The sequence below is a fragment of the Stigmatopora nigra genome, chromosome 15, assembly GCF_051989575.1.
Source record: "Stigmatopora nigra isolate UIUO_SnigA chromosome 15, RoL_Snig_1.1, whole genome shotgun sequence".
In the NCBI taxonomy this organism is placed as follows: Eukaryota; Metazoa; Chordata; class Actinopteri; order Syngnathiformes; family Syngnathidae; genus Stigmatopora; species Stigmatopora nigra.
Window position 1 is genome coordinate 1260306 of NC_135522.1, and position 14339 is coordinate 1274644.

At 38.0% G+C, this 14339-nt stretch overlaps 1 protein-coding gene across 3 annotated transcripts in view; it reads left to right on the forward strand.

Annotated features, from left to right (window-relative positions):
- LOC144208445 (mitochondrial import inner membrane translocase subunit TIM16-like) overlaps positions 1-13721 on the forward strand; it is a 53593-nt gene extending 39872 nt beyond the window's left edge. The window contains exons 10-31 of one of the 3 annotated variants that reach the window (XM_077734295.1): positions 5126-5180; positions 5315-5372; positions 5780-5925; positions 5987-6085; positions 6152-6256; positions 6315-6465; positions 7124-7299; positions 7361-7469; positions 7677-7763; positions 7829-7971; positions 8457-8561; positions 8623-8708; positions 8847-8988; positions 9053-9142; positions 9736-9852; positions 9995-10130; positions 10206-10297; positions 10366-10452; positions 12628-12712; positions 12885-13021; positions 13294-13359; positions 13545-13721. In XM_077734295.1, coding sequence (XP_077590421.1) covers positions 5126-5180; positions 5315-5372; positions 5780-5925; positions 5987-6085; positions 6152-6256; positions 6315-6465; positions 7124-7299; positions 7361-7469; positions 7677-7763; positions 7829-7971; positions 8457-8561; positions 8623-8708; positions 8847-8988; positions 9053-9142; positions 9736-9852; positions 9995-10130; positions 10206-10297; positions 10366-10452; positions 12628-12712; positions 12885-13021; positions 13294-13359; positions 13545-13649 — 2377 coding nt within the window. In that variant the 3' untranslated portion in view covers positions 13650-13721. Of the gene's footprint in view, positions 1-5125; positions 5181-5314; positions 5373-5779; positions 5926-5986; positions 6086-6151; positions 6257-6314; positions 6466-7123; positions 7300-7360; positions 7470-7676; positions 7764-7828; positions 7972-8456; positions 8562-8622; positions 8709-8846; positions 8989-9052; positions 9143-9735; positions 9853-9994; positions 10131-10205; positions 10298-10365; positions 10453-10740; positions 11735-11900; positions 12030-12627; positions 12713-12884; positions 13022-13293; positions 13360-13544 lie in introns of those variants that run through there. The other 2 variants (XM_077734293.1, XM_077734294.1) reach the window with 2 other exon arrangements.
- The last annotated feature ends 618 nt before the right edge of the window (positions 13722-14339 follow it).

The window sequence follows — 14339 nt, forward strand, 5'->3', positions numbered from 1 at the left end:
GGAGTCCAATCTGATTGGACGGGGAGAGTCGACAATTGCTATTGTTAAAATAACATTTAATCTGTTCCAATATTTTTTTTTATTTCTTGACTTTAAGTGATACTAGCTGCTGTAGTTTTTACATTTGGTGTCAAAGCAGCGGCCCGCGGGCCAAATGTGGTCCGCCCAATCATTTTGAGCGGCCCGAGTAAGTAAATGACGAGTGCTGACTTTCAGTTTTAGGATCAAATTCAAATGAAGAGTATAGATGTATATTAAATTTCCGGATTTTCCCCCTTTTAAATCAATAATTGTTATTTTTAATCATTCTTTTCTGTATTTTTAGTTCAAAACTCATTTTGTAAAATCTAAAAATATATTTTAAAAAAGCTAAAATAAAAATTGTTTTCGATCTATAAAAAACTAAATATTCAGGGCTTTTAATCCAGTTCTTTTAATCCATTTATAAAGGAAAAAAATTTAAATATTCTATCTAAAATGGTCCGGCCCACATGAAATGGATGTTTTTGCGGGTTGTGAACAAACCCGAATTTGCCACCCGTCGTATCTCCGCCTTTTACGCGCGTAACCCACTTTCGGGAGGCCTGGGAATAAACATGGTGGCTTATTTCCTGACCGATTCCCATTGAAAAAGCCTTAAAGCGTGCCATTTTGTTGGCCCGTTTGCCACTGCGTTGATGTTTGCGCTCGTGTGTGTTACCAGGTGTCTCCCCGTCACGCTTAAACGCGATTGGACGGCCGCATGTGTGGGCTTTTGTCCCAGGGTTCGAGGTTCGGGGGGGGGTTGGGGACCGGATCCCGTCATCTCCATGGCCCGGTGGGCCAGGGGAAAGGCCCCCTGTGGGAACCACGCGGAAACAATCGTGCGAATGGGTTAATTGACGCTGGAGAAATGGACAATGTGGAGGAAAAAGGGGGCGGGGCTTAAAAAATCTTAAAGAAGAACTTGGCCGGGTAACGTGAGAGTAATCGTTAGAAATCAAAGGCGATATGTTAATTAACTTAAGTGTTTACGTTGCATTTTGTGATGTAGATACGACAGAATACTACCTGATTAGGAAAGTAGTACTTTAGGTACATTGCAAGTGGGCGGGGCCAGGATATTTGTGGTCGAATTGGATGAAATATTGGGTTTTTATATTTTTTATTGGTAAAGGTTGGAGAGAAAGAGTTAATATTTTATACGGTGAGTCAATAGAGTCCAATTGTTTTTTTTAAATATAATGCATTCGTCCATTGTAGTTTCTTTGTGTAGTAGTAGTACTGTTGTGTAATAAATAGTCATAACTCTTAAGACTTTTTTCCTAACTTTAACATTTTGTAAGTGGAGGTGTACTTTATATGTAAATCCTCTAATTGGTTCTGACACAACGACTAACTAGAGCCTTTAAAATGAGTCAAATTCTCCCAATTTTGTATAAAAAATGTGAGGAAACACACAAAAATGAGATAAAATTATAAGGAAAGGATTTAATAATTTCTTAAAATAAATAAAGCATATGAAAACGTTCCCTTTGCTGCTAAAATATTGTCATAGATGTAAAAGCCCATCCTACCAGGACCAAAGTCGTCCACTTTGTAGTACATTTTAGACTTTTATGTGTGCCCTGTGTATGTGTGTGCTACGTTACATTTGTAGTTTTTAATAACTTAAGAGTAATTCAAAATAAAATAATGGAAATGCATTTACTTTTTTAGGCGATTTCCTAACTTTTCTCGTACTATTTTGCACATAAAAAAGAAATTTGTATCCTGAAACTTTTGTACATAGACAACATTTGTAAGTAGAGGTCTGACTTTACTACTAAAGAAGCCTTATATGAGGTAATGTTTATTTTTAAAGGACTATAAGTTTTCTCTCCGCTCATCAAGATTTGATGGCTGGTGGAAAACTGTAATTGCCCGTCTGCTGGCGACCATTCCGTCCATCCGTCCGTCCGTCTCTCTTCTAATCAAGGCCTTTTTTTTCGCCCATTTCTTAAAGCCACGGTCTCCGCTTAACAACCACTTTCTCTTTCTGTCCTCCGAGTCTCCCACGTAGCGCTCGAAAAGTTCAAAGCATCAAGTTTCTCGCGCGCGCACACATAAACACACTCACATAGCGGCCATTTTGTAATTTACGACACTACGCTCATCACATTTAAACGTCTCTCTCTCTCGTGACCGTTCTTTTTTGTTTGTCTCGTTAAAAGCGGTGATTTAAGAAGGGAGAGAAAAATGGAGAAAGGTGAGGGGAAAGTTTATTGTGATTTGTGTGTTGGTATTTTTTAATAAGTGGATCAAGTGTGTGTCATCTTTTTGGCTTTTTTTGGGTTGATTCTTATCCAGTTTATTGCTAGGAGACCCTCGGTTGGGAGGGTGGGTGATAAAATGCGGCTGTGATAAACGCCAGTCAAAACAGAGCGTGGGTGAGTAAAGGTGAAAAGGGAAAAGGCGCCTTGGCAAAGAATTTAAGAGTTATGTCAAGTTGTTTTGAAGACTGAGTTGCTTTTAAAATGGACCTCTTTTTATATTAAAAAAAACTTGGTTATGGTCCAAAATGGGGGCAGGTATCAACAATATTTTTTACTCTTCATAGACTTAAACACTTGGTAAGGAAAGGGACATTTTTAGATTAAGAAAAAGTTGAATATTTTTCATTATTAGGAGGTACCGTATTTGACGGACTATAAGATGCAGTTTTTTAATGGTTTAGGGACTGATATTATATGAACAACCCTTTTTACTGTTCACAGGGTTGAACGTTTTGTTAGGCTAGTGATATTTTTAGATTTAAAAAAAAAGTTGAATATTTTACAATTTTAGGAGGTACCGTATTTGACGGACTATAGGGTGCAGTTTTTTAATGGTTTAGAGACTGATATTATATGAACAATGAACCTTTTTTTTACCGTTTACAGGTTTGAACACCGAGGCAAATGACATTTTTAGATTTAAAAAAAAAAAGTTTCATAGTTTTAATTATTAGGAGGTACCGTATTTGGCGGACTATAAGATGCACTTTTTTAATGATTTAGGGACTAATTTTACATGAAAAAAACTTTTTACTTTTCACAGGGTTGAACACTTTGTAATGCAAGGGACATTTTTAGATAGTCATTATCCCTTTCTACCTTAAGAACAAAACCCCAAACGGGTGGCCATTTTTTTCCAATCATGACCTCATATCCCATCTGAAAAACATTCTTTCTATTCCTCTCCATTGACTCTTTCTTTCCAACCCACTCTTGAGTACTTTAACATATATTCCATTTCCATTTTCCTTCTTTTAACCACCACCACATGACTCTTACTCTTTCAGGTAACCTCATCAAAAAAAAACATTAAGACCTTGTCACCATTCTAAATCCCGCCCACAAATTCAAATATCCAAAGCATCCAATCCAGAAAGGATGGGCAAACTACGGCCCGCGGGCCACATTCGGCCCCCCGGGCTTAATAATCCGGCCCGCCAACTTTGTCCAAATAATGTTTTATTTTTTTCCCCAAGATGGCGCCATCACGCGGAACCTAGTGTCAGTATCTCTGTCCACTCTTATTTGTTTTTCATATTTTACAGCCCTCTATCTTTTTTTAAAATGACATTTTAATATTTCTTAATACTTTAGTTTACTGTGTACTTTATACCTTTTTACTTTAATGATGAGTGATGAGTATATTACTACTTTAGTCCTTTTTTCTGTTTATATTTCATATGTACTGATAACAGATGCACTTTTTTATATGTATCCTATCTTGTGCTGACCCCGCCCATCTGTCACATTTTTAAAGTCAATATGGCCCCGCCCACCCCTGCTCCAATACCCCAACAAGTCCTCCCTCCCCCCTCCATAACTTACCTGTCTTTTGATATCCATCTCACTCACTCACTGATCTCCAGCCATAACTCTCCTTAACCTCCATTTTTTTGGGGGGCGCTTGAGTCGTTCATGACTCCCAGATGGTCTTTTATGTGCGCGGCTGTGAACTGCGCGTGACCACATGGCGTTTTCATGTGGCGGGTGACCGAGCGCCTCTTCATGTGGCTCCAGATGATTTTATTTAGCGCCTAATACATTCCACTTTAAGACAAAATGTCAGATGGATGGGTTGGGAAGATGCGCTCATCTAATGACAGTCTTTCTGAAAATGGCGGTCGCTCTTCATTTCCTTCCCCACAAACTACTAAAATGTTTCATCTTTTAATAACCTCGTCCTAAACTTGATCTCTGATGATCGACTGAGCAGATTTACTCTAAGAATATACTGCTTTTATATTAATGGCAGGGTAACGTTGCTGGGTTAGCATTTTAAACACTGGGGAGGAAACCTATGGCTCAGGAGCTGTATGTGGCTTTTTTTGAAGGGGGGTATGTGGCTGTCCGCTCTTTAATCATAACTTTTTTTGTCATTAGACTCTATTTTATGAATACAGTAATCCCTCCAATATCGCGGCTTCGCTATATTGCAGATTTTTAGTAAAGTAAAAAAAAATAAACAAAAATTTACTTTAAAGCTCATAAAAAATTGTAAATTCTTGCTAAAACTCGCAAGCAGAAGCCACTCCCCTTTTTCTCCACTTGCTACTAGGACTCAGCACTGAAGTAAAAATATATACATATATATACATTACTATATTTACTACTATATACACCACTTTGCTGTTTTTTGTTAATCGAACAAAACACAACTTGATGTCCAATCACTGACTTGCATTTTTAAGGTGACTTAAGCAACAGTTGCTAATTATTCTTGGGTAAACAAAAGAGCTACTGTGTTCAAGGAAGCCCATAATAAGCAGATTTTGCAACTAAAAGAATGCCGCTAACACCTTCTTTCCTGTTTGTTACATTGTAAAATGACTCCCTTTCTTAAGCCATTAGCTACCATGGACAGCGGTAGACGTCCAACTTGTAAACTGGCTCTTTAGTGTAGTACTACTTCATTTTTAATCCATTATGACAACACTGTTTTGCCATTTAAGCTTTTTTTTGTGGGACTGTGTTTTTTTTGTTTCACTCTGCCATCTAGTGGTTCTCTTCTGTAATATTCAGTTAAATATGCTTTTAAAATTTAATATTTTGGACAAAATCTTCCTTTTTGAGTATGCTAATCCTCCATTTTGTGTCTGTTTTCTCTCTCTCAGGACGCTGATTCCTCTTTTTGATGCTGATACTGGTTTGCTCATACTGGCTGGAATGGTAAGACTTGATATATGTCCATTGTAATATCTTATTAAATTATTTGAGTGAATTGACATATGAGTTTAGGTCCAGGAACGCATTCAGCTCGTATCTCAAGGTATTACTCTAATTGACTCTTATTTTTTTTTCAGGGGGACAAAGTGGTGGACTGCTTTGAAGTGTCCACATCGGAGCCTTTTCTTTCTCAAGGTGAGGACATCATTTTAGGTTTTAAAATCAGAAATGAGGACTACCGTATTTTACGGATTATAATGCGCAGTTTGTTTTTCATAATGTTTTTTCCTTCTTAATGATGCATTTTTTGGCCTGGGGCGACTTATAGTCCAGAGCACGGGTGTCAAAGTTTTTAATTTTCCTGATTTTCCCCCTTTGAAATCAATAATTGTCATTTTTTAATCCGTTTTTTCTGTGATTTTAGTTCAAAAATCATTTAGTAAAATCTAAAAATATATTTAAAAAAAGCTAAAATAAACATTGTTTTAGATCTATAAAAACATAAATATTCAGGGATTTTACTCCAATTATTTTAATCAATTTATCAGAAGCCTAAAGAATCATCTTAGCGTATTTTTTTAAATTATTTTTTGTATCCACAGTGAGCCACTGTCTGACCGACATGTCAACCCGCGGCGTCGCCATGGTACCCAAGATCTCCATGGACGTGATGTCATGCGAAGTGATGCGGGTTCTCCAACTGACGGACAACTGCATCGTCCCCATTGGCTATCACGTCCCTCGCAAGGTTGTCCTTTTACCCGCTTTTTTACCACCCCAAACGAGCTCAAACCCGAGTTTTCCTTCAGAATCCCGGCCACGAGTTCCACGCCGACCTTTACCCGGACACGGCGGGTTTGACTCCGCCCATGTCTGCTGACGAATGGTGGCAGGGCGGCAACAAACAGGTGGAGGTCATTTTTATTGTTATTAAATTGAAACAAAATAATATACACTTCATTTTTTGCGCTTAGGTGGAAAAAGTCAGCCTTAACCCAGCGGATAAACGACCCAAATCTGAGGCTCCCGTGGCCAAGCCGGCGCCGAAAAACATGGATGCCATCAGTGGGGACATGAAGGTAAGGTGTGCAGCCATTTTGCTTGCTAGCCTTGAATTGATTTCTTTGTATTTAACAGGAGGCAGCAGGTGGTTGTTCCATTTCCAGCAGTCCAATCAGCAGCACCCCGAGTAGCAGCGCCGCCCCCTCGCGCTCACCGTCCTCTTCCTCGGGCTTCGTACCTTCGCCAAGTCCGGCCCAGGCCTCCAAGGCCTTCCACAACTTCCTAGGTGAGTCGCTCAACTTATCCAAGGTTGTTTTGAATCCGGACTGTACCTCAAAACAAAGCTCTTTATTTGTAAAATAACCTCCAAAAACGCCATTTTTTTTTTCCTGACCATAAACGTGACTTATGTCTCTTTTTTTCTTCTAAAATGCAGTTTATAATCTGCAAAACACAATAATTAGTCCTCAAATTCATATTCCAAGTTTTTTTCCTTGAAGTTATTATCAGCTTTTTACCGGAATCCTTGCCTCGGATGACGTCATTGGTTTCAACCATGCAGAGGCACAACATCATAAAAATAGATTTTACTTGCAGGGTAATTTTTTTTTTTTTTTATAAATGGATTAAAATCCCTGAATATTTAGTTTTTATTGATCTAAAACAATGTTTATTTTTGCTTTTTTTAAAATATATTTTTAGATTTTACAGATGATTTATGTACTAAAAACTGAAAAAATGATTAAAAATGGCAATGATTGATTTAAAAAGGGGAAAATCGTGAAATATAATATACATCTATACCCTTCATTTTAATTTGATCCTAAAACACAAAGTCAGCACTCATGATTGACTTTCCCGGGCCACACAAAATAATTTAGCGGCCCTGATTTGGCCCCCGGGCCGCCACTTTAACAAAGTAAAAAATTGACTGCGTTCCTTAGGCCCCACCTCCAAATTCCGACACATCGTGGGCACGGTCCTGCACCGCGACACCCACATCACCAACGTACGAGACCTCAACCTGACCACACCGGGCGAGTGTGACGGCTTCTGCGTCAACCGTCTCCACGCCGCCGTTCCACTCGCCATATCCGGCGGCCAGATCGCCATTTTTGAGGTTTGTCGGGGTTGTTGACCCACTTTCGCCGGCGGGGGATGACGTATGGCTCTCATCCCAGCGCTCCCGTCCCGGCAAACTGCCAGACGCCGCCCTGCCCACCGTCCAGAACTCGGTCAACGTAGCCGACCTTTGTTGGGACCCTTTCGACACCCACCGACTGGCTGTGGGTGAGTGACCTATCGGATTTACCACATAATTGGACGAATACATGAAAATGAGACAACCAGGACAACAATAATACTCCTAAAAAGTGAATTTGGCTGAAAATAAGCAAAGATTTATGCAATACTTGAGCCATATTCTTGTAAAATTATTTTTTTAATGTGTCACCTGGGAGTTTTAACGTATTTAATCCCAGTTTTGTTTGTTTTTAGCTGGAGAGGACGCTAAAATACGTCTTTGGCGAATCCCGCGAGACGGTCTGAAAGAGACAATAACCGAACCGGAACTCATCTTGCAAGGTGAGGAAATGAAAACTAATGACGTTCACTTGTTATCGGACATTTTTTATTGTGATTGGTCGCAGGTCATACGGAGAAAATCTACTCCATCAAGTTCCACCCGTTGGCCAGCGATCTGTTGGTGTCTTCGTCTTATGATCTCAGCGTCAGGATTTGGAATCTGGAAGACGGTGAGCAGGTTCGGATTCTCACTGGACATCGGGATCAGGTGAGGATTATCGCGGACATTTTTTTAAAAAAAGGGGTCAACATTTGTTATTGTTTTTTCTGTGCATTAAATTTTTTATTCTTTTTTATTTATTTATTTATTTTATTTAAAAAGGGCATCAATAATATTTGTAAATGTTTTTTCAGTGCATTTAATTTATTTTTTTTTTTTTTTATTTAAAAATAGGGTAAACAATATTTTTACATGTTTTTTCAGTGCATGGCATTTTTAATTTTAGTTTTTATTTTTAGAAAGGGTCAACAATAGTTGCAAATGTTTTTTCAATGTGTTTAATTTTTTTATTTTTTTTATTTTTTTGTAAAAGTGTAAAAAAAATCTATTTCTGTCATCTTGGCATTTTAGAAAATAACCAACTTTGATGAGAGAAGACAATGCACATTATTTACCCTTTTCCTAGTTTAAAACAATTCTAAAAAGTGTTTATTTTTGCTTTTATTTCTGTTTTTTTTGGGTGGTCCGGTCAGGTGTTCGCCATGGCTTGGAGTCCCGACGGCAAACTGCTGGCCACCGTGTGCAAAGACGGCAAAATCCGCATCTACGACCCACGCAATTCGGATGCGCCCATCCGGGTTTGTATTTTTCGTCAACGCCATCTTCAAACAAAATTGAATAAAAATGCATTTTTTTCAGGAGGGTCCCGGTCCTGATGGCCACAGGGGCGCTCGGGTGGTCTGGGTATGCGACGGCAAGTACCTACTGGTGTCCGGATTTGACAGGTACTGTACTTTTCTACATTTGAAGGCCTTTATGGCTCACTTTTTCTTAAAATCAAGGTTTTTGGGGTGGTTAATGAGTGTGTTTTTTGTTCAATTTTGCTGGGATTGTGTGTTTTTTGCAAATTTTTGCTGGTGCAGTCGCAGCGAAAGAGGCCTGTACTTGTACGGCGCCGACTCTCCGTCCCGCGGGGCGGTGGCCAGTGTCTCCGTGGACGTGTCCCCGTCCACCCTCATCCCGTTTTACGACCCCGACACCGGGCTGGTGTTCCTCAGCGGAAAGGTAAACAAACGAGAGTTAAAATGGCGTCCGAAGACTGAGATTTTTTGTGTGTGTGGGTTTTAAGGGGGATACCCGCGTTCACATCTACGAGATCTTCCCCCGAGAGCCGCATTTTGTGGAGTGCAGCAGTTTTAACAATCCCGAGCCACATAAGGTGAGATCTTCAATCTCCATATTTGCAATTTGTATGAAAAACTATGGAAAAAAATGGCATTTTTTCCAGAAATTGTTTTTGTATTTGAAAAATAAAATAAGAAATAAATATATGTAAGTAATAAATAACCAAGAAATAAGGGGTGGTTGTGTGTTTAGCGCGTAGGCCTCGCAGTGAAGGATCTGGGTTCAAATCCAGATCGGACCATTTTAGATATAATATTTAGATTTCTTTTTTAATAAATGGATTAAAAGAACTGTATTAAAAGCCCTGAATAATCTGATTTTTTATAGATCTAAAACAATGTTTTTTGGAGCTTTTTTAAATATATATTTTTATTTTACTAAATGATTTTTGAACTAAAAACACAGAAAAATGGATTAAAAATGACAATTATTGATTTAAAAGGGGGAAACTCAGGAAATGTAATATACATCTATACTCTTCATTTGAATTTGATCCTAAAACAGAAAGTAACTTTCCCGGGCCGCACAAAATGATGCGGCGGGCCAAATTTGGCCCGCGGGTCGCCACTTTGACACACCGGATTTGAACCCCAGAGCCTGGATTCAGATTTTTGTCTTCCCTCTCAGGGTTTAGCCTTCCTGCCCAAGAGCGAGTGCAACGTACGGGAAGTAGAGATGGCGGCGGCCCTCATGCTCAGCAAGACGGCGGTGGAGCCGGTGGTCTTCAAGGTGCCCAGAGTCAAGGTGAGCCCATGCTGCCTGGGTGACCAAACGTCCGGGCGACCAAACGTCCGGGCGACCAAACGTCCGGGCGACCAAACGTCCGGGCGACCAAACGTCCGGGCGACCAAACGTCTAAGTACCCTTTAACGCCCACCCCTCGCAGAAAGAGTTTTTCCAGGACAACTTGTACCCTGAGACGGCGGTCACCTGGGAAGCGGCGTCCAGCGCGGCGGCCTGGCTCCGCGGCGAAGATTCTCGACATAGAAAGATCAGCTTGAGGCCCAGCGACATGGCGCCAGGTAACGTTTTTATTGGATTTCCATCTATGTCCGTCTAAATTTTGACTGAGGTCTTCCTTATTTGTGTTTGGTCAGTGAGTGAAGCCCCCAAGGAGGCGCCGGTGAGGAAGTACATGCCATCGTCCTTCTACTTGGAGGAGAAAACCGACGAGCAGAAGAAAGAAGAGGTGAGGAGGAGAGATGGGGGGTGATGGAGTCGACTTTGAAAAAAATTCCTGATTTTTTTGTTATGCAGCTGCTGGTTGCCATGGTTGCCAAACTGGGAAACATGGACGACCCGTTACCACAGGAATCCTTTGAGGGTGTGGATGAGGATGAGTGGGTAAGTAGATGTGAAAGATGGTATTTAAATTAATAGTTTTTTTCAACTGATTTTATCAAAATTTTGCTCACTTATTCACTTTTATTTTATTTTAATTTTTAAAAAAATGTGCCAGCTATTGACCATTTTGTAATGCCACAAAAGCAAAAAAATATATACATATAAAATCATGTGATGTTTTACTGCCCTCTGCTGGCCAACTTCAGAAGTACAAAAATACCAATATTCTCCAGAAAACCAAACTTTCTATTTTTTTTTTTTTTTAACTTTCTTTCTTTGGTCTCACAGGACGATTAAAAATCCAAGGACAACCACACACTCGCCATTACAGCATCACTGCGACCAATCATTTTTTATCGTGCCAGTCCTATAAAATGTGTCATTTTTTCAAGGTATTTTAATGTTATAATGTGGAAAATGTGGAAAAATGCTACAAAAGGCATTCAGGAATTCTTCATGCTTTTTGGGAGGCTTTCTTAAGGATCAAAAATGATCTTTTAACAAAAGAAAATTGAATTTTATAACATCTATAATCATGTTGACCTCCTTAAATAGTGGCATTAACTTTAGAATTTGTTTATGAGGTTTTGTGATGGTTTAATCTCGGTGAATATGAATATGTATTATCATATATATATGGTTATTTGGGGAATGTTTACAGTTTTTGCTAAAAAAATAATGATGAGGTAGGGTAAATGTAGCTAATTAAAATATTATTATCACTATAATCAAATACAGGGTTGCCAGTTTTCATAATTGGCCATAAGCAGTTTTTTTGTAATTTTTAAAATTAATTTTACTAATTTTCTGCTTATTCCCTGACTGTTAATGTACTTTTTTCACTTGTATTTTCTTAATAAACGGGATATTAATGTACTGTACTGTAGTTTAAGTTGAATTTTATTTGAAAGATATAACATATTCCTCCAAATGTTTAACTTTCTGGGCACTTAAAAGTATTTTTTCAGTATTTGCAACTTACTGGAATGTCTCAAATGACAAAAATATTAGTTAAAAATATACAATCAAGCCATGTTAAGTACTTCCAACAAATTGCATCTGTTTGTTTACAATCTCTGATTTTTGTCAGTGTTGGTGCAATGATATACTGTACTGTATTAATTATGTATTTGCTTGTTCTTCTTCTAAAACGCCATATTTTGTCATTTGTCTTAATACTAATGGGATCATTTTTTAATCGGTGCAGAATTGTTTAATGGTCAGGGTTTGTTTTCCATATTTTTTCAGTATTGTTTTCAAATTAAATTGAACTTTCATTCTATTAATATATGTTGTTTTATTTCTAGTGAGATTTATTTAAAGACATCAGCAAAAAATTACTTAGTATTCGCTTATTTGGTATGCTTTTTTAAATATCAACGATAACCAAATTCATCAGTGCGAGTTATGAGATCCAAGCTGCAGTTCTTCCTCCCTACCGTGAGATGGCATTATCATGGTAGACAATCAGTCTTTGATACTTCCGTCAACTATGACACTTCCGTGTAACCTTCAATGCTGTTCGTGCATGTGAAGAGTCCTCCGTCCTCCGAAAGCCGCATTACGACACCAAAATGGTAAGAAAAGTCACTATTTCAACAAACATGTCATTCTTATTAGCATTTTCTAGTCAATATGAGCTTTATTCCATAACATTATCCTAATTAAGCGTGAGAGCCGCGAATGAAATCCGTCAACTAGCTTCCTTGCTACAAAGCTAATTTACTGCTAAACACCGTCGCCAAACGTGTTATACATGTGTTTTATATTGCAAACACTTGACACAAATATTTATTCTATTTTTACATTCAATCTATGAATTTGGTATTTTGTTCACTATCCCTGCTAAAAAGAAAAAAACGAGTATGTACTGGTTATTAACAGCCATTCACAACAAATCCAACAAGGCTGTTCTGAATTAGCACACCTGCTATTTATTTGCCCTAACAACATGTGACGTATTCCACTGCTTTCCAAAAATAAAGAACAGTACTAACACTACTTACTACGTTGCTAAAATATCCAGGACCAGCACAAAGTCCATCCTAGCCGGATTTAATCCATTCTAAGAATTTTCCCATGTTAATATTATTCAACGTACTTTTACAGCACTTTATATTATCCACTACTTGACCTATTCCTATGGTTAACATTTTTTTTTCTGTTATTCCACAGGCTAAATATTTAGCACAAGTGATTGTGATGGGAGTTCAAGTGGTTGGCCGTGCTTTTGCGCGAGCTTTACAACAAGAATATGCAGGTAAGTAAGCCACCATATGCTTAATTTGACCCCTTAACTTACTTAATTAACAATTGATTGTATTAACGCCTGTAAGATTAATTTGTAACATCCCCACCGTAAGTTTCATACTATATCAAAACCATTAAAGCAGTTTTTTTTCATTGAATTGATGGCTTTTTGTTTTTTTCAGCGAGTCAGGCAGCGGCGCGGGCGCGAAATAGCGCCGGTCAGCATTCTGCTGCTGCGTCCAACATATCTGGTTTGACTTTACAAGAAGCTCAGCAAATACTTAATGTCTCCAAGATGGAATCAGAGGAAATACAGAAGGTACTGTTTTCCACATTTATGTCCCACATGGGGAGTTAAGCAAAATTTGCATCAAAACAAACAAAAATGCAATTAAAAGAGCCCAACTGACTATTTTATGATGCTCATTTATGACAACAACGTCATTGTTTGCAACCTTATTTAGTGCTGTTCAAGTGATTAGCAAAAAAAAACCCCAAAACAAAATATTAGCATTTTCTAATAGCCCCAAAATGTCTCTTAAATGACTCAAACCATCCCCCTCACATTTTTTTGTATGAATTCCTTTCCAGAACTACGAACATCTTTTCAAAGTCAACGACAAATCCGTGGGCGGTTCATTTTACTTACAATCAAAAGTGAGTATACTTGAACTTTTCGTGTATTTTGCGCCGTTGCTGAAGTAGCTTCTCAAATGCCAACGGCATAGCATGTTTTTGTCGGAAAAATTGAATTCCCCTTAACTAGCGTTAAAGGAAAAAAATCAAACCAGATATTATTCCGTTTAGAGGCCCTGCATTAGCTATTTTGTGTGTGTACGCAGGTGGTTCGGGCTAAAGAGCGTCTAGACGAAGAACTAAATATCGAAGCACAGGAACAAGAGCGGCAAGAACAAAAGCTGAAATCGCAGCAAAACACGGAAACATGAAGTAACAAAACGCCTTCCCTCTCATTGCGTCACCTGTAAATTAAATCCCAATAAATGTCAAATCATTCCCTACTTCTTTCTTTGACATTTTCAATTCTAGCAACGTAAATGTTAGGAGAAAAAAAACTTTATTTGAAAAAAATGTCATTCATTATTGATGTCCTGATGACATTTTTATTTTTTGGCAATTAAGTCCGAGTCATCTTATTTTGAAAATCTGAGTACAACAGTAATCCCTCAACTATCGCGAATGTACTACTTAGCGATTTTTTTCGCTATTATTTAAAAATATATATTTTTCAATATATATATATTTTTGATTATTGCGAATTCACTTCATGGTTAAAATAAGGTTGCAAACAAATTCTTATAACAAATTAGTTTACTAAATAAAGTCATATAGCAGATAAGATTGATCATGCAATTCCATATATGGGGCTATTTTAGCATTTTTAAAAATTTCTTGCAATATGAATATGATAAAATGTGTTGTGTATATATCTCTACATTTGTTGCCTGTTATCTTAACTCATTAAGTGCCATATTAATTGATTCTATTTAATTGGCCATGGTAAATAGTAAAATTAAACGATTTTAAGGCAATTTTTATGGCTAGTCAATGTGTGATAATATGGTACATATAAATATGTAGTTTCAATTGATAATTTAAGTGCAAAACAGAAGCAAGAT